We start from the raw sequence: 24,609 nt of genomic DNA, 5'->3' as shown, positions 1-24,609 counted from the left end.
GTTTCCAAAGAAGGAGAGACAGCTTAAAGCAAAGAAGCCCCAACCCCAGTGCAGATGGACAGAATCCTCACCTTATCTCCAGGTACATGAGCAGGATCTCAGCTTTTCCCTCTTCTCCAAGAGTGCAGAGGTCTCATTCCAGTTGCCCACAGAAAGCCATCCAGCAGCACAGACATGGTTTTAGTACAGAGGGGTCTTCTCCTTGAGGTACCTGGATAACACAAGGATGCCACGAGAGAGCTTGGAAGTCTTCAAAAGACGTTTAGATGTAGAGCTTAGGGATATGGTTTAGTGGAGGGCTGTTAGCGTTAGGTTGGAGGTTGGACTCGATGACCTTGAGGTCTCTTCCAACCTAGAAAATTCTGTGATTCTGAGAGCTGCATCCTGCGGGAGAGAAGCGTGCAGCCCAGCACAATGCCCCACGGACAGAGCTGGATATTCGAAATCTGGGGTGTCCCAATACCCAATCTGCATCCCCTGCAGTGTCTGGAGGAGACTTGGACACCCAACTCTTGGCTAAAAAGGGCAGCTGGGTTATGACACTCCAAGGGGCTTCTGCCAGACTTTCTCACCTCACACTGCAACCCAGCAGGACTCTCAAAGCCTACTGCATTGCCCACTGCCCTCCCAGAAACAACACCCAGCAGGAGGAGACCCTTCCAGGACCTGCAGCTGCATGGCCCTGCAGCCAGACCCTTACCTTGTCAAGGGCTGTGCATGTTTCTCCTGCAGGCAGCTCTCAGCATCCTACCACTGCCAACTGCCTCCAAGCCCTCTCTCCTTCTCTCCTCTTCCTGTGCCAGCTGCGGTCAGAGCCCCCAGCCCTACTGCGCTGTGCAGAGGAGCTGCTCCTGGCCACAGCTGTCTCTCTGGAACAGGATCACTTTTGAAATGAGTTTTCCCTGTCCCGCGAGCCCAGCCCAGCTCAGCAGCACAGCATCAGCCCAAGGCACTGCAATGATCATCCTGGGGGCTTTGCTGATGAGCCCACGAACCTCAGGCACTCAGAGACAATTGAAGACATCTCTCCAGAAGTGCAAGTCAGAGGCAAGTTTCCTGCAGTGTCCCCCTGAGGGCCAGCACTGACACAGCCTCCCTTGGAGCTCGTTAGAGCAGAACATTGGAGGCAGTGAGGACAAGGAGACAAAGGTAATGTGAAGGTGACACTGATGTATAGGAAAAGTGGATGTTTGTCACCAAGCACAAGGGCCAGGACTTGACATCCATCCCATTTTAAGGGGGATCCTTTCCCTTCACACCTTGCTCAGGGCATTTTGTGGGGCAGTAGGAGATGGGGATGTGCATTACCAAGTGCAGGAGAACGGTACGACCCCTGCCTGGTTCATGGGTGGGGGCGAGGAGGCAATGAGGCCCTGGTGCTTTAACGATCAGTTGTCTCCTCCTAGGCCTCAGTAACAGAGACAACAGCCATAGCCGTGGACACAAAGACCTGGGTCGTGTTGGGACTTTCAGCCTTGGTAGAGCCCTTGATCCTCTCCACACCAGGCTGTCCTAGGGACTCCTAGACCTGTACGTCTTTTCCTGCTGGCTGCAGAACCTCTTCTGTGTAGTGCCACACTGGATCTCTGAGGAGACTGATAACTCAGATCTTCTTGGTGGCCATGCTTCTCGTAAGGGAGCTCTGTGGGAAGCTGGCCTAGCTGCTGCTGAGCAGGCACCACTGCTCATATGGCATCCCTCGTGGTGCCCTGGCCCTCCTCCTCCTGGCCACTGCTCACTCAGCAGGGTCCCAGTCTGCCCTGATGTGTGGGGTTCCTCTTCCTCTGTTTCAGGACTGGGCACTTCTCCTTGTAAATGCCAAGAGGTTTCTGTAGGCAAAATCCTGCAGTTTCTCAAGGTTGCCCCACACTGATGCTCCATTCTGTCAGCTCTTCATGTCTACAGGCAGACAGTTCAAACTTTGCGTGTGATTGTGCTATCTTTGAGAAGACAGCAGCATCAGGAAAGTTTGGATAACACAGGAGTAACCAGTTGAATGGAATTGCAGCACAGAGCCCCAGAAGAGCATGGAAAGCTGCCAGGTTCCACCTCTTCTGTGCTTCCTTCTCATGCATGCTGTCAGTTTGTCTGGAGCTGAGTCCTGAATGTTATGGGGCTGTGCAGGTCAAAATTAGAAGGGCCAAAGCCCAGCTGGAGCTCAATCTCTTTATTTATGTCAAAGACAATAGGAAACTTTATATAAATACTTTAAATAGAGGAGGATTACGGAGAATCATCATCCTTTATTAGATGTGGGGGAAATCTGGTAATGATCTAGAGATAAGGTAAAGGCTGAGGTACTTAATTCCTTTTTTGCCTATGACTCTAGCAGCAAGACCAACTGTTCCCCTGGACATTTCTTCCTCCTTGTGATCAGCGCCAAACTTCCAGGGCACACATTGTGGCAAGTTCTTCTCTCCAGCTCTTTCATATTACTAAAGAAAGCTCCATCAGGGTGGAAAGCACTCCTGAAGTAGGCATCCCAACCCAGCAGGCTCCTTGCGGCCTCTCAGCCAAGCAGACACAAGTCACCCCAGCAGCAGCTTCCAAGCCAGGGGCCTGCTGCTGGCCTTGCAGCTTCTTGGCTAGACATAGCCAAGCCTTGTGCCTCCTGCTGGCCACTCATGGACTCAAGCAGAAGGGACAGGACAACCCATCTGGGGGCCTTCTTTCTGCCTGGGTCCTCCTGGCTCTGGAGGCAGAGGGGATCCCCCAGTCAGCATGCCAAGCAGGTGCCTCCTGCTGGCCTAGCAGGGCCACTGCCAGATGTCAGCCCAAAAGTGCAGATCCCAGGGAGAAGTCAAGGGTGACCTGCCACCTACAGACAGAAATGACCTCTCAGTCCCTTTCCATGATGCGTTCATGCTGCTGCCCTATCAGCTGCAGAGGCAGAAGTCACCTCACATTCACTTCCACAGTCACATTCCTCCTGCTGGGGCAGGAGATCCTGAGGTAGGGCTCAGAGAATTCTCACCCATCTCCTTGTGGCCCACAAGCTGATCAGACCCATGGCCCCTCAAATTCAGCTTTGAATGCTGTGTGACTACACAGTAACCTCGGTTCCTGCCTTCCCCCAAGGTGCCAAGCGCCTTAAGGTAAGGTTTAGGAGGGTTGTTGAAGGTGAGAAGGTTAATGCACAGGTACAGGGACTTTCAATGTTATTTGTTCATGTATCGTATTAGGGACTAGGGTTCACCTTTCTGTATTAAACATTAAGGAAAAATTAGTTTTTGTGTTACCAAGTGTTTGGTATTCTGTTTAAGGTGTGACATCTGTGGTTAGGGTATGGGCAAGCTTTGTGGTTTAGGGTTTTGTTTTTCTCTGTTAAGAAGAATAAGGTGATCTTTAATGTCCCTTTGAACCAAAACCATTCTATGATTCTGTGATCCCATGTTTCTATGATTACCTGTGACACTGCTACCGTTGTCCATACAAAGCCTATAAAGGCTCTCCTCAGAGCTTTTAACCAAGATTTTTGGTTAGTCTGGCTGGCATCCTCTTACAAGTGGTGTCCGCCAGGGGTCGGTACTGTTTAAGGTCTTTATTGATGACCTAGATGAGGGGATTGAGTGTACCCTCAGTAAGTCCTGGAACATGTCCAGAGAAGGGCAACCAAACTGTTGAGGGGACTGGAGCACAGGTCTTATGAGAATCGGCTGAGGGAACTGAGATTATTTACTTTGGCGAAGAGGAGGCTCAGGGGAGACCTCATTGCACTCTACAACTTCCTGAAGAGAGGTTGTGATGAGGTGGGGGTCAGTCTCTTGTCTCAGATAACTAATGATAGGATTTGAGGAAATGGCCACAAGTTGTGCCTGGGGATGTTTAGATTAGATATCACAAAAAACTTTTCTCTCAAAGAGTAGTCGGGAACTGGAATGGTCTGCTCAGGGAGGTGGTGGACTCACTGACCATCACAGTGTCCAAGGAGCATCAGGACAAGGTGCTAGGAGATATGGCTTAGTAGCTTAGTGGGTAGTATTAGTGATAGGACAGTTGGACTAAATGATCTTGGAGGTCCTTTCCAAATCTGTGTTTTTATGATTTCTATGACTCTATCATAGGGCAAGGAAAATGGTTTTAAACTTCAAGAGGGTAGATTTAGATTCGATAGTCAGATGAAATTCTTGACTTGGAGGTAAGGCACTGGAACTTGTGCTGTGGGTCCAGAGGTCACCGAGAGGGAGTTTGGATCAGCCCATGCCCTTGTGTTTGAAGGAACAGCTGGTGAGAGTGGAGAGGCAGCAGTGAAATCATGGGAACACCAGAGTGAGAGCAAGGTAGGGAAGAGAAGTGTCTGTCTGCAGCCTTCAGATAAGTCTAGGACAGCACAGAAAAGCGTGCAGAGGAGAAGGCAGAGGGCTCTGAGAAGAATGGAAGGCTTCAGCTGCACTGACAACTTTTTCCCCTTGGCCTTGGCTTAGGAGGAGATGTGTTAAACTCATGGCATTGGAACCATGTATTCTCCTTTCAACCTTGTGCAAACACCAGGAGGTGTCATATCACTGCTCTTCACATGATATTGTGAGCATCACACCCTACACCACAGACCCCAGGAAAAGTGAGACATGGGGATGCTGGGAGTGCAGGATCTCCCCTCCCAGTGGCTGGGATCAGGCCTTCACCTTCTGATTCACCAAAATAAACAGAGATTTTCTCAGCACAGTGCCTTTGTCTCTCTGTAATCATGGCTTCCAGTTATCTGCCCTAACAATTCCCATGGGAGGCTTTGTGAGTAACCGAATAAAATAGCCAACAGAGTACTGAGTATTCTAATACTACAGAATAGTGTAGCCAACAGAGGTGAGACAGGTACTCTGATATAATAACAGCCATCAGAAAGCTGATCCCAGTTAGATGACTGATATGCGGAGGTCAGGAGTAGCCTGGCCAGGAGAAATGTGAGATTTGGAGGAGGGAAGAGGAAGGGAAGAGGAGCTCGGAAGCTTACCTTTGTAGAGGTAAGAGGGTTCCAGTAATGTTGATGCTGCTGTTAAAACTGACTTCAGTCTTGTAAGGCATGTAAACAATAACAATAATCCCTCAACCTAAACATTAGTCCAACATCCTGACAGGAATCCACTATTGGAAATCAGAACTCAAGATATCACCTCAAGAAAAACTCAGCGCAGAGCCCCTGTCCCTTACATTTACTCTCTTGCTCACCCTGATCCCTGCCCTTAACACTACCATTAAATGCTCTATTTATCTCTAGACTTCTTGCCAGACCTAAACAAAACCCTAAACCATAATGCTTGCCCATACCCAGACCACAGACTTGACACCACAAACAGAACACCAAACCTTCCAACTAAAACTTTGTTTACTTTCTAAACCAGAAAGGTAAGCCCCAGTCCATAGAGGACAAGAGAGAGGTGAGCTCTGCCTCAGGATCTCATGGCCCAGCAGGAGGAATGTGACTGTGGCAGGGACTGTGAGGTCACCTCTGTCTCTGCACCTGATAGGGCAGCAGTAGGAACGTGTCACAGAAAGGGACTGTGAGGTCACTTGTGTCTGGGGGTGGCAGGTCAGCCTTGACTTCTCCCTGGGATCTGCACTTTTGGGCTGACAGCTGGCAGTGGCCCTGCTAGGCCAGCACAAGGCACCTGCTTGGCATGCTGACTGGGGGATACTCTCTGCCTCCAAACCCAGGGGGACGCAGACAGAAAGAAGGCCCCCATATGGGTTGTCCTGTCCCTTCTGCTTGAGTCCATGGCTGGGCAGCAGCAGGCCCCTGGCTTGGAAGATGTTGCTGAGGTGACTTGTGTCTGCTTGGCTGAGAGGCCTCAAGGAGCCTGCTGGGTTGGGATGCCAACTTCAGGAGTGCTTTCCACCCTGATGGAGCTTCCTTTGGTAATATGAAAGAGCGGGAGAGAAGAACTTGCCACAATGTGTGCCCTGGAAGTTTGGCGCTGGTCACAAGGAGGAAGAAATGTCCAGGAGAACAGTTGGTCTTGCTGCTAGAGTCTGAGGCAAAGAAGGAGTTAGGTACCTCAGCCTTTACCTTATCTCTAGATCATCACCACACTTCCCCCACATCTAATAAAGGGTGATTCTCCGTAATCCTCCTCTATTTAAAGTATTTATATAAACAGCTTTTTATTGTCTTTGACATAAATATACAGATGGAGCTCCAGCTGGGCTTTGGCCCTTCTAATTTTGACCTGAACAGCCCCATAACATTCAGGACACAGCTCCAGACAAACTGACAGCATGCATGAGAAGGAAGCACAGAAGAATTGGAACCTGACAGCCTTCCATCCCCTACCCTTCTCTGACTCTCTGCTGTAGTTCCATTCAACTGGTCATTTCTGAATTATCCAAATTTCCCTGCAACTCTTGCTGCTGCTGCTATCTGGTCAGAGACAGCACAATCACAGAAAATTTGAATTGTCTGCCTGAAGACATAAAGAGCTGACAGAATGGAGCATCAGTGTGGGGAAACCTCAAGAAGCTGCAGGATTTTGCCTACAGAAGCCTCTTCACATTTACAAGAAGAGCCCAGTCCTGCAACAGAGGAAGAGTAACTCCACACATGAGGGCACACTGGGACCCTGCTGAGTGAGCAGTTCTCAAGAAGGAGGAGGGCCAGGGCACCACGAGGGATGCTATATGAGCAGTGGTGCCTCCTCACCAGGAAGCAGGCCAGCTTCCTACAGAGATGCCTTATGAGATATTTGTGTCCATGGCTATGGCTATTGTCTCTGCCACTGAAGCCTATGAGGAGACAGCTAATCACTAAAGCAACAGAGCCTAATTGCCTCCTCGACCAACCATGAAGCAGGCAGGGGTTGTACCGTTCTCCTGCACTTGGCCATGCACATCCCCATCTCCCACTGCCCCACAAAGAGCACTGAGCAAGGTGTGAAAGGAAAGGATCTCCCTTCCCAAGTGCTTGGGGTCAAGACCTGGCCCTTGTACTTGGTGAAACACATCCAGTTTTCCTACACATCATTTTCACCTTCACGCTGCCTTTGTCTCCTTGTCCTCACTGCCTCCAGGGTTCTGCTCTAACGAGCTCCAAGGGAGGCTGTGTCAGTGCTGCCCTCAGGGGGACACTGCAGGAAACTTGCCTCTGACTTGGACTTCTGGAGAGATGTCTTCAATTGTCTCTGAGTGCCTGAGGTTCATGGGCTCATCAGCAAAGGCCCCAGAGGGGTGATTGCAGTGCCTTGGGCTGGTGCTGTGCTGCTGAGCTGGGCTGGGCTCGTGGGACAGAGAGAGCTCGTGGCAAGAGGGCCGTGGTGCAGAGAGACAGCTGTGGCCAGGAGCAGCTCCTCTGCACAGCGCAGCAGGGCTGGGGGCACTGCCTGCAGAGACAGAGTGCTTAAAGGCAGGCAGAAGTGGCAGGATGCACAGAACTCACTGGGGGAGAACACTTCCCAGCCCTGAACCCGGTAAGTCAAGGGAGGGGAATGCAGCCGCAGTCCCTGGAGGAAGGAGAAGCTGGGGGTGCAGGAAGGGCTGCCCAGGGCTGTGTTGCAGAGCAGGGTCCCTGCACTCAGTCTGCCCGGGGAGACGAGTTGCTTGAGCAGAGGAAGGGCAGTGCAGGGGCTGCCTGCAAAGAGAAGGCACTTTCGGCACTCTCTGCCAACCTCTTCCTGCTCTGATTGTGGGGCAGGCTCTCTGTTAACAGAGTGGTTGGATTTGCACAGGAGACTGAGCTGCTACTGCCTTGAACTGAGACATAAACAGTTTAGTGATGAACCTGAGAATATCCCTTCTCTTCTCTCTCCTTACAGACTGCACCAGGGCTTTTCTGAGCTCTTCTTCAGGACCTGCAGACAAGGAGAAGTGATTTTTCAGCCCAACCTCTGAGTCCATCCATCCCCCAGCTGAGTGCTGCATGCAGACAGCAGCTGGGCAGCAGGGGATGGACAGAGCAGCCTCCTGGAAGTGACTTCTGGCTGAGGTTTTTGCCCATAACAACGACATTTACCACTGCAGTGGAGCTGTGTGGCTGTGTGCTGTGTACAGGACATCCAGCAAGAACAAAGCAGGGCTACAACCAGGGAGAGACACAAAGGTCACCTTGAAAGAAAGACCATGTGAAGGCTTTAATGAGAAAAGAAATGAGTATTGTTCGGGGAAATTTCCCCTAACAGTCTTTATTTTTCCTTCTATGCAGTGCCCTTAATGAAAGGCAGCAAATGCCCAACATCAGCTCAGTGAGCGAGTTCCTCCTGCTGGCATTCGCAGACACACGCGAGCTGCAGCTCCTGCACTTCGCGCTCTTCCTGGGCATCTACCTGGCTGCCCTCCTGGGCAACGGCCTCATCCTCAGCGCCATAGCCTGCCAACACCATCTCCACACCCCCATGTACTTTTTCTTCCTCAACCTCGCCCTTCTCGATATGGGTTCTATCTCCATCACTGTCCCTAAACCCATGGCCAATTCCCTCTGGGACACTAGGGCCATCTCCTATGTAGGGTGTGCTGCACAGGTCTTCTTTTTTGTCTTTTTGTTTGGAGCAGAGTATTCTTTCCTCAGCATCATGGCCTACGACTGCTACGTTGCCATCTGCAAGCCCCTGCACTATGGGAGCCTCGTGGGCAGCAGAGCTTGTGCCCAGATGGCAGCAGCTGCCTGGGGCAGTGGGGTTTTCTATTCTCTTCTGCACACGGCCAACACATTTTCCCTTCCCCTCTGCCAAGGCAATGCTGTGGACCAGTTCTTCTGTGAAGTTCCCCAGATCCTCAAACTCTCGTGCTCAGATGCCTACCTCAGGGAAGTTGGCACAATTCTGTTTAGTGGCTTTTTGGTGTTTGGTTGTTTTGTTTTCATTGTGTTGTCCTATATTCAGATCTTCAGGGCAGTGCTGAGGATTCCCTCTGAACAGGGCCGACACAAAGCCTTTTCCACGTGCCTCCCTCACCTGGCCGTCATCTCCCTGATGATCAGCACTGCCACAATTGCCTACCTGAAGCCCCCTTACATCTCCTCACCACATCTAAATCTGGTGGTGGCTGTTCTGTACTCCACGGTACCAGCAGTGGAGTACAGAAAAAGGTGGAAAGCTCTGGTGTCCTCCTTTGGGGCTGCCCTTTTCTGCCCTGGCAGGCACTCCCTCCCTGCAGCCTTTGGAGGGGACTTCCAAAGCCCATCTAGCCACCCCCAGTAGCCACGCATGGACACCTACACCAGGCAGCCCAGGCCCATTTCCAGTTGGGTTTGTTGTATCTCCAGTTGAGGAGAACTCCCCCACTTTTCGGGAAACCTGATCGAGTGCTTGGTATTGGAAACATGATCCAGGTCTTGATCTTGCTCACAGTAAAGTGTTTTCCTGTGTGCAGTTCCCATGTCTTGTCCAGTCACCGGGCATTGCTGAGACTGTCAGAGGAAAAGATCTGAGAGCAAATCCGTTTCTCACAGACAGCTCCTAGCAGCAACTAGACATGTTTTCTTGGTATTAGTCAGAACCAAAATGGTCACCGAGGCCTCTGTATTCAGTAAAAAGAGATCAAGGATGAGAAGAGCATGTATTGAGAGGAAGGCCGTGAAAAGCCACCAGGACAAGGGCCATTTTCTGCCCCTGCAGGAGACTGACCCTGGGCAAGGCCCAGCTTGGGAAGCAGCTGTGTTGGACGTTCATGGTGGGCAGTGAGCTGGGCAGGAGGCAGACATGTGCCCTGGGAGCACAGGAGGGAAGGCTGAGGGGCACCTGACCACAGCCTGCCAGGAGCTGCAGAGATGTCAGGAAGAGCACCCGGGGGCCAGGCTGTGCCCCGTGATGTGCAGGGAGCCCTCCTCTTGCCATGCTGCGTGTGCTGGCTGCAGCAGCAGGGACCCCCAGCCAGGCCGTACATGGGGCATGGGGCTCTGCCACCCGCCTGGCCCCGGGTTTGGCTCCTTGTCTCTGCTGGGCCCCACCTTCCACACTCAGATGTGTCCCTTGGCTGTCGGCTCCCTTTCCACTGCCCTGTGGGAATACGAAGCCGGGGTGGACAGGTTACCATTAGGTGTGCTGGTGCTTGTGTAATTCACATGGGTGATGGCATAAATGCTGGTTCCTTCACCAGTGATGCACATCCTTCTTCATGTTAGGCCAAAATCAATGTCCTTCTCTCTGCTTTTCCTCATGGATGAACTGGATTAGGTCTCCTTGATTATTCTGAGGCACAATGCAATGCTCTTTGCCTTCTGCTACTCCAGCACAATATGGGTGACTTTCCCTTACTCTGCACATTGACCTCACGGGTCATTCCACACTTTTTGCTTTCAAATCCTTAGTTGGACGGGGGCCATTTGCAAAGTGGGGCAAGCTGATGGGTTCTGGCTCAGCCATTTGAAGCATGCTATACTTGAGTTTTTCAGCCTGAGTTTGCTAAAGATGACCCAGGAAGGTCATCAACAGATGTTCAAGTGTCTAGTTTAAGTAAGGGAGAGTATCTCAGGTTTTCAGTGGCCATTTCAGATCTAGGTCAATCCAAGGAACCCACTGAAGAAGAGGTTTGTCTTTGAAGGGGTGTTCCTGTGCTGGACTGAGCTGCAGTTACAGGGACAAAGACCACTGCTGGCAGTGGAGGTGCCCTGGGAACTCCACCATGCTCCACCTGATTTTCCCAAAGGGTTCCTGCCTCCTGCAGGTCTTTTCTGACATCTGCCAGTCCAAGGAAGTGCCTGAAACACAACGGGGTCACTGGAGGTTTTCCCTGGTTGCTTACGGTCAGAGAGCTGAATGTCTGGACCCAGCTTCCTGTCTGGACCTATGCACTTCCCATCATTCTCCTGGTTTGCCCTCCCCTTTCTCTTTAATCATTCAGACCACTCTCACCAACCCAGTTGCTGCTTTGAGTTTCAGTGAGTTCAAGGTCGCCCATCTCTCAGCAGTCCTTCTAATGGTTTCCTTAGTAAGACCCTCATCGTTTATCATTGAATTAGTATGTTATGGATTAAAATTAACACAATTATCTGAAATTTCCTATTACTCACTGAAAAATACATCATGTACAGTCATCCTTTTGGGAAGGTAAACATCACTGGAGGCAACAAAATTAAGAACTTGAGCTTTGTTTTTTTGAAAATTGCAGCATGATTTCCTGTTGTTTGTTTTGAAATAGGAAAAACCCTGCTCTTCCCACCTAAGCAGGGCTTCAAAGGTCAAATCCTAGACCAATACCTATAGCAGAATGATGCTCTAAACTGAAACAGAACAAAATTCAGCCTTTAAAATGAAGAAAGATTTTTATTAGATGCTCCTTGAAATCTTCCCCCTTAACTACAACATGAAAGCTCTCCAATTAGCTGATCAAATCTTGAATACTTGAAGAAAACGGTGGGAGAGATATGGCTCCTTAGGAATTACTGTGTTTTAATGAGTTCCATGGTGTATTTTGGTGCTGAGTCAAAGAAACTTGGGTACTGAGAGGAGAATGATGCAACTGTGCGAATAAGCAAACTCAAAAGGAAAAGCTGAAGTGACTTGGAGTATTAATGGGCCCCACTGAGAGCTGTTACTAACAAAGACTCCCCAGGGACTGCTTAGGGCAGATAATTGGAGGCCATGGTTACAGACAGGCAAAGCACCGTGCAGAGAAAAGTCTTGGTTGGTTTTAGTGAAGCAGAACAGCCAAGGCCTGACCCCAGCCACTGTGAGGGGAGATCCTGCACCCCCCTGTCTGGCTCAGGACTTTTCCTGGGGGTCTGAGGAATGTGGTGGGTAGTGTGATGCCATGAGAAGAACACTGGTATGACCCCTCCCTGCCTCTGCACAGGGTTGCAAAGAAGCAAAGAGGCTGCATTGCAATGAGTATATCTCATTTATTCATAAGCTCTAGCCAAAGCGTCAGAACTGTTGGGGCCTTCCCTTTTTACCAGCAACCTCTGCCTTCTCCTCTGCATGCTTTCCTATGCTGTCCCACACTTTGTCCTATTTCCTGGAGGTCTTCAGATAGCCATCTCTGTTCACCACCTTGCTCTCATCCCAGCATTTCCATCATTTCACCAGTTTCTCATCAACCCTCACCAGCTGCTCCTTGAAACACAAAGCTATGGTCTGATCATAGACACTCACCAGCATCTTCCAAGACATGGACCTGGTGCTGGCCTTGCAGCTTCTTGACACAGCCAAGCCTTGTGCCTGCTGCTGCCCACTCATGGACTCAAGCAGAAGGGACAGGACAACCCATGTTGGGGCCTTCTTTCTGCCTGGGTCCTCCTGGCTCTGGAGGCAGAGGGGATCCCCCAGTCAGCATGTCAAGCAGGTGCCTTCTGCTGGCCTAGCAGGGCCACTGCCACATGTCAGCCCAAAAGTGCAGATCCCAGGGAGAAAACAAGGGTGACCTGCAACCTCCAAACACATGTGACCTCACAGTCCCTTTCCGTGACACGTTCCTGCTGCTGCCCTATCAGCTGCAGAGACAAAAGTGACCTCACAGTCACTGCCACAGTCATATTTCTCCTTCTGGGGCAGGAGATCCTGAGGCAGAGCTGAGCTTCTCAGAGCATTCCCACCCATCTCCTCCTTGTGGCCCACAAGCTGATCAGATCCAAGGCCCCTCAAATTCATTTGGAGTTAGGGTTTTGTATAGGTCTCTTAAGCAGTTTTCTAGTGTTAAATAGGCCATTTAAGTACTAGTATTAAGGGCGGAGGTCAGAGTGATTGAGAGAGTAAGAGCTAGGATGAATCAATTATTGGCTGAGTTTTGTCTTCTAGGGGTACGCTGAGGTCACTCATTAGAGTAGTGGATTCCTGTCAGGGGGCTGAGTAGCATTTAGGCGTAGGAATTAACTTTACAGGTTGAAGCTGGGGAATAGCCTTGTATGACTATTTTAAGTCACAGTTACATCTGCATCAGCATAATCTGAACCGTCTTACCTCTACAAAATCCTTAATTTTGGCTGGCCAAGCCCCTATTCCCTCCTCTCAGTCTCACATCTCTCCTGGCCAGGCTTCTCCTGATTTCCCCATATCAATTATCTTTTTAGGGGCATGCTTATGATGCCTTTCATGATCTTAGACTATGTGTCAGTTCTCTGTTGGCTACTCTATTTTGGAGAAATGTGGCACTTAAGACACGATGGAAAAGGACACAAATGTCCATCACAGCACCCTGCACAATGTGCCCAGCAGCTCTGCAGTGCCACAAAAGCGTGGTTCCTGCCATCAAGTTTCCTTTCCAGAATGGCTCCTATGGCTCCAGGGTAACTTTTCCCAGGCACTCACTTCCCCAGGCCACACCACTCTTGCCCGCAGGCCCCATGTGTCTCTCCAACCCTCCCTTCTTCCCCTGCAGTAGTGGCACCTCAGCGCAGCAGGTTGGTGCATCTCCAGGCTCAGGGGTGTTTCCTGAGGGCCTGCCCCATGTGGGGAGTGGTGGGGAGGAAGAGAGCAAGGTCATCTCCTGGGGCATGGCTGAGCACAGCCCAGCCATCCCGCACTGCGAGCAGGCCCCTGCTCCCAGTCTGAGGCACACATGTAAGGTGGACACTTCTCCATCAGACCAGATTCACTCAGGACCCTTCAACCCTGTCCCAGTCACAAGATTTGGCTACTTCTCCACCCACAGACATACCCTGCTTTCCATGTGGGGACTCAGGCAGGACTTTAAGGATCTGCTAAAGCCATGGATTTCCTTTTTTCTCAGAGCCTTCTCACAAGTCTTTCTCCTCGCCCTCCTCACCGCCCAGAACTGCCTCTCCGGTGGCACTCAGTGACCCTTCAGAAGGGCCTTTGGGCTTCCTCAATTGTCCTGGTGCTTATTAGCACTTTTCTGGATCCTTCCAGAGCTCAGAGGGAGTCTTCTTGTCCATCAGGGGCCCTGTACTGGCTCTGGCTGGGATGGAGTTACTCTCTGCAAAGCAGCCCCTTGTAGTATTATGTTTTGGTTGTGTGACCAGTGATGGTCACCCACAGTTGTGGTTGCTGTTTTTGAGCAGTTCTTGCACAGCATCAGGGCCTTCTGTGGCTCACAATTTGTGAGTTTTACTTGGTTTTGCTATTCTGTCCCCAGTTCCTCTAGAAGAAGAGAAAGCAGGTGGCCGATAGGTGTTTATCAGCTGGCTACATGAAGCAAGGAGGTGTCCACGGTGCCAGGAAATGGAGGTCCGTGAAGCTGCAGGAGCCCTGATCTTTTGCCTGGGAGATCCCCAGCACACAGTGCCTGTGCCCCGCAGGGCCAGCCCCGCTCCCCAGGCCAGCACAAGAGGCCTGGCCCAGCCACAGAGCAGCCTGCCCTGAGCAGGGGCCTGCACAAAGAGCTTTTCCTTTCTCCTTTCCCCATCAGTGCAGGCCCAGCAATGCTGCCCTGCTCTTCCCCAGGGCCATCCCTGCTCCCAGAGAGCCTTACCCAGGGCACTGTGTCCGTGCTGGCCTGGACAGCCCTTGCTTCTTCCATCCATCCCTGTGCTCCCCACAGGGCCGCAAGCTTGCAGTGCTGCTGTGAGAGCCAGGGGCTGTGGTGCCCTGGGATCCCCGGGGATCTCCCCCGTACCCGTGATGGTCAGGCTGGGCACTAGACCTACGTCCATGGGGATTTCTGCTGCTGAGCCCCTTTCCATCTGCCCTGATGGCTCAGCAGCACAGGGCAGTGCTGGGCAGGGCCATGGGGTGTCTCTGAGGACACAAAGGACAGGCGAGTTCTGCACCAGACCTCACCCAGAGCACTTCAAAATGCATATCCTCAATTACTCTGCAGTCTTATGAGCCTTTGCCTGCTGGCTCTTCACCCCCTCTGCTGGCATTGCACAGCCCTCCTTTAGCCCATCGAATCCTCAGATTCGCCTTTTCCTTTACCAGACCCTTCTTTGCATGGTCACACATTTTATGAGGTTCTAATCATTACCCACTGAGCACCCTGTCCCTGCAGATCCCCTAACATCTCCTGGAAGCTCCAGATTCCTCTACAGGCTGCAATCTGCATCTGCCCCACTGCAGGGGGTGCAGTCCCATGCAGATAAATTTAAGATCAGTTGTCATCTCCTTAGGCAAGTTCTGTCATAATGGAAGCTCTTAGTGCTGCCCTTGGTTCCTCAGGGACCACCCTGGGACTTTCAGCCTCTGTCCTTCACTCCATGACAAACCCCCAGAATAGAGAAGAGCAGGGAGCAACCCCTTGGCTCCATTCCTGATAGCACATTTGGAAGAGGTGTCCAGGCTTCTGGGTTTGCCGTGAGCAGCCACATTTGTTACTGTGGTGCTAGTAGGGAGGCCAGCTGTGACCCAGGCATGCACAGTGCCTGCTGCTGCTTGCAACCACAGTGATGCCACTGCAGAGAGAACAGGACTGTCACCAAGGTGCATGAGATCTAAGGGCTTATCCAAACATAAGAGCACAAGAGAACAATGAGGAAACCAAAAGAGAGCAGCAGTGACAAGGCCACATCCTGCTGCTGGCCATGGCCGTGGCTCCAGGAAAGCAGTAGCCCCGACCCAAAGGCAGCAGAGAGGCAGAGCCCAGCGGGCAGTGAGGGGCAGCCCCGGTGGCCCTCGGGGCTGCTCCTGCATGTGTCAGCTGGGCTCTTGGTCCTGAGCCCCTCCTGCATTCTGGGGCTGCTCCCCCAGCTCCAGAGGAGATGGGAAGAGATGGCAGCTCAGACCAATGAATTTCTGATGACTTTCTTATTAGGTTTATCTACACAGGAAGCCATCTTCTACAGGAAAACAATTGACTTGTAGGGGGCTAGGAATAATATTTAATCAAATGTGAAGTATTGAGAGAAAATAATAAAACTGACATTTAATAATAGAAGACATCATATTATTTTCTTTCTCAGAAAGGCTGGGATTTCTAATATTAGGCATAGGATTATAGGTGCATTTGGTGAGTCCTGATGGAATCCCTTAGTTCCCGGTTCCTCAAGCTATAGATAAGGGGGTTCGCTACTGGAGGAACCACTGAGTACAGAACTGTGACCACCAGGTCCAGGGATGGGGAGGAGATGGAAGAGGGCTTCAAGTAGGCAAATATGGCAGTGCTGATCATCAGGGAGGTGACAGCCAGGTGAGGGAGGCACGTGGAAAAGGCTTTGTGCCGGCCCTGCTCAGAGGGAATCCTCAGCACTGCCCTGAAGATCTGAACATAGGAGAAAACAATGAAAACAAAACAACCAAATGCTAACAAAATGCTAAACAGAATTGCCCAGACCTCTCTGAGATAGGAATCTGAGCAGGAGAGCTTGAGGATGTGGGGGATTTCACAGAAGAACTGGTCCACAACATTGCCTTGGCAGAGGGGAAGGGAAAATGTGTTGGCCGTGTGCAGGACAGCATTGAGAAAGCCACTGCCCCAGGCAGCTGCTGCCATCTGGGCACAAGCTCTGCTGCCCAGGAGGCTCCCGTAGTGCAGGGGCTTGCAGATGGCAACGTAGCGGTCGTAAGCCATGACAGTGAGAAGGGAAAACTCTGCATCAAAAAAGAAGACTAAAAAAAGTACTTGTGCAGCACATCCTTGATAGGAGATGGCTCTGGTTTCCCAGAGGGCATTGACCATGGCTTTGGGCAGAGTGGTGGAGATGCAGCCCACATCGAGGAGGGCGAGGTTGAGGAGGAAGAAGTACATGGGGGTGTGGAGGCGGTGGTGGCAGGCTACGGCGCTGAGGATGAGGCCGTTGCCCAGGAGGGCAGCCAGGTAGATGCCCAGGAAGAGCGCGAAGTGCAGGAGCTGCAGCTCGCGCGTGTCTGCGAATGCCAGCAGGAGGAACTCGCTCACAGAGCTGATGTTGGGCATTCTCTGACTTTGTACTTGCTTGTCTGTTGAAGAGAAGGCAGAGCAATGTTAGAACAGACTTCTCTGAGGAAAATAGGAAATAAAACAGAAGGGTGGATAACTCAAAGTCAGACAAATGTCAGATCAATGAGCTTTGCAGTATCATTGCAAATAACTGAGCTGATTGGAAGGCAGACCTGCAAGTATTTCCCTCACTTTATTTTATCCCAGTTGCCCTATCCTAGTCGAGGTATTGGAGTTTTGAACTCCCTGACATTATTTGCACAGTCCTGGTTAAATCCAGTGGGTGCTAGGAGGCAAAAGGTCTGTCCCTAGGTGAAGACAGAGCAGAGCAGCTCTGCCCATCAGTCCTGCTCTCAGCTGCCCCGTGTCACCTTTCTGTGAGCTGCAGGATGATCCCACTCAGGTCTTTCCCTGAGAAGAAACTGCAGAGCAGAGAAGCTCCAGTCCCAGTGCAGATGGACAGAATCCTCACCTTGTCTGCAGGGGACTGATCAGGATTTCAGCTCTTCCCTCCCAGACAGGTGCAAAGGTCTCACTCCAGCTGCCCACAGACAGTCATCCAGCAGCATGGACACGGTCTTAGCACGGAGGTTTCTTCTTCTTGGGGCACCTGGATAACACAAGGATGCCACAAGAGAGCTGCATCCTGCTGGAGAGCAGCCTGCAGCCCAGGAAGATGCTTCACAGACAGAGCTGGATAGCTGAAAGCTGGAGTGTCCCATATCCCAGCTGCACCCCCGGCAGGGTCTGGGGGAGGTTTGGCCACTCTGCTCATTGCTGTCCAGGGGCACTTGGCATAGGACACTGCAAGGGGCTTCTGCCAGGCTTCCTCAACTCTCACTGCAACCCAGCAGGACTCTCAAAGCCTACTGCATTGCCCACTGCCCTCCCAGAAACAAGACCCAGCAGGAGGAAACCCTTCCAGGACCTGCAGCTGCATGGCCCTGCAGCCAGGCACTTACCTTGTCAAGGTCTGTGCAGGTTTCTCCTGCAGGCAGCTCTCAGCATCCTCCCACTCCCAGCTGCCTCCAAGCCCTCTCTCCTTCTCTCCTCTCCCCATGCCAGATGCAGTCAGAGCCCCCAGCCCTGCTGCGCTGTGCAGAGGAGCTGCTCCTGGCCACAGCTATATCTCTGCTTCATGGGACTTTCTGAAATGTGTTTTCTCTGTCCCACGAGCCCAGCCCAGCTCAGTAACAGAGGCCCAGCCCAAGGAATTGGAATCACCAATTAAATGAGCCCACAAGGAGTCAATTAGGCTCTGGTGCTTTAATGATTAGCTGTCTCCTCAAAAGCTTTAGTGGCAGAGACAATAGCCATAGCCATGGACCCAAATATCTCATAAGGCAGCTCTGTAGGAAGCTGGCCTGGTTCCTTGTGAGAAGGCACCACTGCTCATATGGAATCTTCATGGTGGAAACCCCTCCTGAAGTAGGCATCCAAAATCAGCAGGATCCTTGTGGCCTGGCAGCCAAGCAGACACAAATCACCTCAGCAGCAGCTTCCAAGCCAGGGGCCTGCTGCTGGCCTTGCAGCTTCTTGGCTACCACACAGCCAAGCCTTGTGCCTGCTGCTGTGCAGTCATGGACTCAAGCAGAAGGGACAGGACAACCCATGTTGGGGCCTTCTTTCTGCCTGGGTCCTCCTGGCTCTGGAGGCAGAGGGGATCCCCCAGTCAGCATGCCAAGCAGGTGCTTTGTGCTGGCCTAGCAGGGCCACTGCCAGATGTCAGCCCAAAAGTGCAGCTCCCAGGGAGAAGTCAAGGGTGACCTGCCACCTCCAGACACAAGTGACCTCACAGTCCCTTTCTGTTCCTGCTGCTGCCCTACCAGCTGCAGAGATAGAAGTGACCTCACGGTCACTGCCACAGTCACATTCTTTCTGCTGGGGCCATGAGATCCTGAGGCAGAGCTCATCTCTCTGTCGTCCTCTATGAACTGGGGCTCACCTTTCTGGTTTAGAGAGTAAACAAAGTTTTAGTTGAAAGTTTTGGTGTTCTGTTTGTAGTGTCAGGTCTCTGGTTAGGGTATGGGCAAGCACTATGGATTAGGGTTTTGTTTAGGTCCGGCAAGAAGTCTAGGGATAAATAGAGCATTTTAATGGTAGTGTTAAGGGCAGGGATTAGGGTAAGCAAAAGAGTAAATGTAAGGGACAGGGGCTACGGGCTGAGTTTTTCTTCAGGTGATATTTTGAGTTCTGCTTTACAATAGCGGATTCCTGTCAGGATGTTGGACTAATGTTTAGGTTGAGGGATTATTGTTATTTTTTTCAGGCCTTACAAGACTGAAGTCAGTTTTAACAGCAGCATCAACATTACATGAACCCTCTTATCTCTACAAAGGTAAGCTTCCGAGCTCCTCTTCCCTTCCTCTTTCCTCCCCCAAATCTCACATCTCTCCTGACTTTCCCATATCAGTCATCTAACTGGGATCAGTTTACTGATGGTTGTCATTACATCAGAGGGTCTGGGGTCTGTGGGGTAGGGAGCGATGCCTGTGATATCATGTGAAGGACAATGGTATGACACCTTCCACTGTTTGCACAGGGTTGAAAGGAGAATTCATGGTCCCAATGCCATGAGGATAACACGTCTCCTCACAACCCATGGCCAAGGGGACAAAGGCGTCACTGCTGCTAAAACCTTCCATTCTTGTGAGAACCCCGTCTTCTCCTCTGCATGCTTTCCTATGCAGACCCACACTTCCCTGAAGGCTGCAGACATACACTTCTCTTCCCCACCTTGCTCTCACTCCGGTATTCCCATGATTTCACTGCTGCCTCTCCACTCTCACCAGCTGTTCCTTCAAACACAAGGGCATGGGCTGATCCAAACTCCCTCTGGGTGACCTCTGGACCCACTGCACAAGTGCCAGTGCCTCACCTTCAAGTCAAGAATTTCATCTGACTATCGAATCTAAACCTACCCTCTTTAATTTGAAACCATTCCCCTTGTCCTATGATAGAGTCATAGAAATCATAAAAATACAAAGTTGTAAAGAACCTAGAAGACCATTTAGTCCAACCGTCCTATCACTAATACTACCCACTAAGCTACTGAGCCATATATCCTCTTTGGGGAGGTCCCAACTGAATGGCGGCTAGCAAACATGATGCCCATCTACAAGAAGGGCCAGAGGGCAGACCCGGGGAACTATAGGCCTGTCAGTTTGACCTCAGTGCCAGGGAAGCTCATGGATTATCTTGTGTGCCATCACGTGGCACCTACAGGGTAAGCAGGCGATAAGGCCCAGTCAGCATGGGTTTATGAAAGGCAGATCCTGCTTGACGAACCTGATCTCCTTCTTTGACAAAATGACGCGCTTGGTGGATGAGGGAAAGGCTGTGGATGTGGTCTACCTTGAATTCAGCAAGGCTTTTGACACTGTTTCCCACAGCATTCTCCTCAAGAAACTGTCTGCTTGTGATTCGACTGTCGTACGCTTCGTTGGGTTAAAAACTGGCTGGATAGCCGGGCCCAAAGAGTCGTGGTGAATGGAGCCAAGTCCAGTTGGAGGCCAGTCACTAGTGGCGTCCCCCAGGGCTCGGTATTGGGTCCGGTCCTCTTTAATATCTTTATCGATGATCTGGATGAGGGCATCGAGTGCACCCTCAGTAAGTTTGCAGGTGACACCAAGCTAGGTGCGTGTGTCGATCTGCTTGATGGCAGGAAGGCTCCGCAGGAGGATCTGGATAGGCTGCACCGATGGGCTGAGGTCAACTGCATGAAGTTCAACAAGGCCAAGTGCCGGGTCCTGCACCTGAGGCGCAATAACCCCAAGCAGAGCTACAGGCTGGGAGATGAGTGGTTGGAGAGCTGCCAGGCAGAGAAGGACCTGGGAGTGATGGTGGATAGTCGGCTGAATATGAGCCAGCAGTGTGCTCAGGTGGCCAAGAAGGGCTAGGTGACCAGCAGTGCTAGGGAGGTGATCGTCCCCCTGTACTCAGCTCTGGTGAGGCCACACCTCGAGTACTGTGTTCAGTTTTGGGCCCCTCGCTACAAGAAGGACATCGAGGTGCTTGAGCGGGTGCAGAGAAGGGCGACGAAGCTGGTGAGGGGCCTGGAGAACAAGTCCTACGAGGAGCGGCTGAGGGAGCTGGGCTTGTTCAGCCTGGAGAAGAGGAGGCTCAGGGGTGACCTTACTGCTCTTTTTAGGTACCTCAAGGGAGGCTGGGGGTTGGCCTGTTCTCCCACGTGCCTGGTGACAGGACGAGGGGGAATGGGCTTAAGTTGAGCCAGGGGAGTTTTAGGTTAGATGTTAGGAAGAACTTCTTCACTGAAAGGGTTGTGAGGCACTGGAACAGGCTGCCCAGGGAAGTGGTGGAGTCACCATCCGTGGAAGTCTTCAAAAGACGTTTAGATGTAGAGCTTAGGGATATGGTTTAGTGGAGGGCTGTTAGCGTTAGGTCAGAGGTTGGACTCGATGACCTTGAGGTCTCTTCCAACCTAGAAAATTCTGTGATTCTGTGATTCTGTGTTTCTGAGGATCCACAAGGTTTCACTTGTAGTGCACCAGGAATGACAATATGGAGAAAAAAAATATTGCCACAGCCCTTCTCTGCCGTTAGGGGAATTGGGAGCAACAATTTGTTAATATCAAGAGTTGAAATAATCTGAGAGTACCCCATGTTCCTCTTTACTTCTTTCTATAGGTAAGAACTGTTGACTACACTGTCCACAACAGAGTCTCCTGCTACCAGGAACACCCTCAGGCAGCATCAGTCAGGGCTCATGAAATGGACATGCCTAATGTCTGCTTAAAAGGGTGATATTGAATCAGATATCAACAGATATTTGTGTTGTATTTTCTTATTGCCTTTTCCCTCCTTGGGAGAACCCCATGGCCAGAACCAGCAAATGCCCAACATCAGCTTGCGTTTAGCTTTTGTTTAGGCTGTGGTTGTTTTGTTTTTATTGTGGTGTCCTATGTGCAGATCTTCAGGGCAGTGCTGAGGATGCCCTCTGAGCAGGGCTGGCACAAAGCCTTTTCCACGTGCCTCCCTCACCTGGCCGTGGTCTCACTGTTTCTCAGTACTGGCATGTTTGCCTACCTGAAACCCCCCTCATTCTCCTCCCCATCCCTGGACCTTGCAATATCTTTTCTGTACTCCATGTTGCCTCCAGCTCTGAACCCCCTCATCTACAGCATGAGGAACCAGGAGCTCAAGGATGCACTGAGGAAATTGTTTGAATACATATAAATAATGTGCCCTTACATTCTGAGTTTATCTCAGAAACAGTTAGGAAAGTAATTTGGTTTTATTTTTCTTGATAAATATGTTCTTCAAGTTGTGGAGTGGATTTAATTAATGTCATTGTTAGCCTCCTACCTGTTCATTTATCTCTTTTCTTTTCCTAAACATCTCATGTATATCTAAAGCCAGGCTTTCTGTGTAGCTGTAGACAATAAAGAAGCGAGCAGAAATTCATAGGTCTCAGCTGCAGTGTATTCCCATCTCCTGTGAACTAGCAAAGAAGTTATTAAAAAAAAAAAAAAAAAAAAAAAAAAAGCTATTTGTAACCATGATGCTTGACCACTTCCTTGAAACAGGGCCTCAATAGATACAGCTGATTTTCAGGAGGACAGACGTTTTCTTAACGGGAGCCCAGCTCTCCCCTCTCCTTCCATTTTCCACCTTTTATTGCTGAGTGTGACATCATATGGTATGGAATATCTCTGTGGCAGGTTTAGGTCAGCTGCTCTGGTGATGTCGCCTCCCTGTCTCTTGCACACCCACAGCCTGCTGGCTCTTTGGGGAGGGGGGATTAGAGGGATTCCTGATGCTGTGACAGCATTGCTCAGCAGTGGACAAAACACAACCATGATACCAGTGCTGTTCTAGCTACTCAAGCAGAGCACAACACTGGGTGGGCTTCTACAGGAAAAGTTAACTCCATCCCAGCCATACCCAGTACGGTCACATATTGAAAACACAGCACCACAGGGGCTGCTCTGCAGAGACTAACTCTGTCCCAGACAGAGCCAGTGCAGGGCCACACACTGGACAAGAAGGCTCCCTCTGAGCTCTGTGGGGAGTCAGGAAGGTCCTAATAAGCACCAGGACGACTGAGGAAGCCCAAAGGCCCTTCTGAAGGTTGACTTATTCCCACCTGGGAGGCAGTGCTGGGCAGTGGGAAGGGCAATCAGAAAGACACGGGAGAAGGCTGTGAGAAACAAGGAAATATCACTGCCATTGACCCAGTGGTGGGCTGACCAGAGCTCAAGTGCTCAGTCTGCTGTGAGCAGGCAGAGGAGAGCTCTGCAGCCCCATGGCACGCAGCAGCCCCACCAAAGGAGCCTGGCAAGTGATTACGTGCAGCCCTGGGGCAATGGCAGTGACCCCATGAGCTGGGTCTGCCTCCCAGCCTGCCCAGCACGGCCCTGCAGAGTGCCCCTGTGCCCCGGGCACCACAGCCCCCTTGCTCTGCAGAGCAACACCTCTGGTTGTCATGTCAGAGATCTCAAATTTTGACTAAACTCATATCTCATAGCTGTTTTTAGTTTTCTCCATAGGGGTGACTACTGCCTCCAAGATGCCTGAGAGGAGGTAAATCCTGCACGAAGGCCTGCAAAATGTTACCCTGGATCCATAGGAGTCATTCTGGAACCAAGGCTTCTTCATAGGATATACACTTTTGTGGAGGTGCAGAGCTGATGGGCACGTGCAGGATGCTCCTACAGAACTTTGTGCCCTTTTCCCTACTGACTACAACACCACTTCTCTCTCAGGAACGGAGTAGCCAGCAGAGTGAGACAGATACTCTGAGATCATGAAAGCCATCAGAAAGCTGATCCCAATAAGAAAACCAATATGAGGATGTCAGGAGAAGCCTGGCCAAGAGAAGTGAGATTTGGGGGAGGGAAGAGGAGTTTGGGAAGCAGAAATTAACGATTTTGTAGAGGTAAGAGGTTTCATGCAATATTGATGGTGCTTTAAAACTGGCTTAAAACAGTCATGTAAAACCCTTACCCTGTTTGGACCAGTAACCCTAATCCCAAAACCTGAATGTTGCTCCAACACCTTGACAGAAATCCCCTGCAGTAATACCTGACCTCAGAGTATCCCTTCAAGCAGAACTCAGCCCATAGCCCCTTTCCTTACCTTTACTCTCTTGCTCATCCTAATCCCTTCCCTTAACACTAGCATTAAAACACTTTATTTAACCCTAGACGACTTCTTGGCAGACCTAAAGAAAACCACAAACCACGAAACTTGTCCATACCCCAGCCACAGACCTGACACCCTATGCAGAACACCAAATCCTCCCAACAAACCGTTGCTTAAACTCTAACACAGATAGGTGAGCCCTAGTTGAAGGCCAGTTGGCAGGTGAATTTGGGCAACCTAATCTAATGGAAATTGTCCCTGCCTATGGAATAAGGTTTGACTAGACGATCACAGAATCACAGAATCATCTAGGTTGGAAGAGACCTCCAAGTTCACCTAGTCCAAACTCTGACCCAACACTAAGCAGTCCTCCACAAAACCATATTACTAAGTTCAACATCTGAACATCTTTTAAAGACCTCCAGGGATGGTGACTCCACCACTTCCATGGGGAGCCCATTCCAATGCCTAGCAACCCTTTCAGTAAAGTTTTTCCTAATATCCAACCTAAACCTCCCCTGGTGCAACTTTAGCCCATTCCCCCTCGTCCAGTCACTGGGCACGTGGGAGAACAGGCCAATCCCCACCTCGCTACGGCCTCCTTTGAGGTAGCTGTTTAGAGCAAAAAGGTCACCCCTGATCCTCCTCTTCTCCAGACTGAACAATCCCAGCTCCCTCAGCTGCTCCTTGTAAGATTTGTCCTGGGTTACACGTACTTGGGTAGTGTCAGGCACAATGCAATTCTTTTTGCCTTCTGCATCTACAGCACAGGAAGTAGGACTGCCCTACTCTATTGACTGGACAATAGAGTAGGGTAAAAAAAAGTAAATGTCT

General features: G+C 50.8%; 3 protein-coding genes across 3 annotated transcripts in view; 1 reads left to right on the top strand and 2 right to left on the bottom strand.

Moving 5' to 3' along the window:
- The window catches only part of LOC311427854 (olfactory receptor 14C36-like), a gene marked incomplete at both ends in the record, with an annotated part of 273,414 nt that overhangs the window by 12,959 nt on the left and 235,846 nt on the right, over nucleotides 1–24,609 (bottom strand). The window lies entirely within an intron of this gene.
- LOC311427946 (olfactory receptor 14C36-like) lies at nucleotides 8,151–21,867 on the top strand (the record flags this gene model as incomplete). Its single annotated transcript, XM_084539523.1, has 2 exons — nucleotides 8,151–8,863; nucleotides 21,660–21,867. 2 exons carry the CDS (start codon nucleotides 8,151–8,153, stop codon nucleotides 21,865–21,867), a joined length of 921 nt encoding a protein of 306 aa, XP_084395649.1.
- Nucleotides 15,748–16,668, bottom strand: LOC311427947 (olfactory receptor 14C36-like; the record flags this gene model as incomplete). The annotated part of the gene is made up of 1 exon (XM_084539524.1): nucleotides 15,748–16,668. The coding sequence occupies one exon, from the start codon at nucleotides 16,666–16,668 to the stop codon at nucleotides 15,748–15,750; it is 921 nt and encodes a 306-aa protein (XP_084395650.1).

The sequence above is a fragment of the Aythya ferina genome (genome assembly GCF_964211825.1).
Source record: "Aythya ferina genome assembly, contig: HAP1_SCAFFOLD_29, whole genome shotgun sequence".
Lineage (NCBI taxonomy): Eukaryota > Metazoa > Chordata > Aves > Anseriformes > Anatidae > Aythya > Aythya ferina.
Note: the sequence above shows the minus strand (reverse complement) of the source record. Positions and strands in the feature narration are given on the sequence as shown.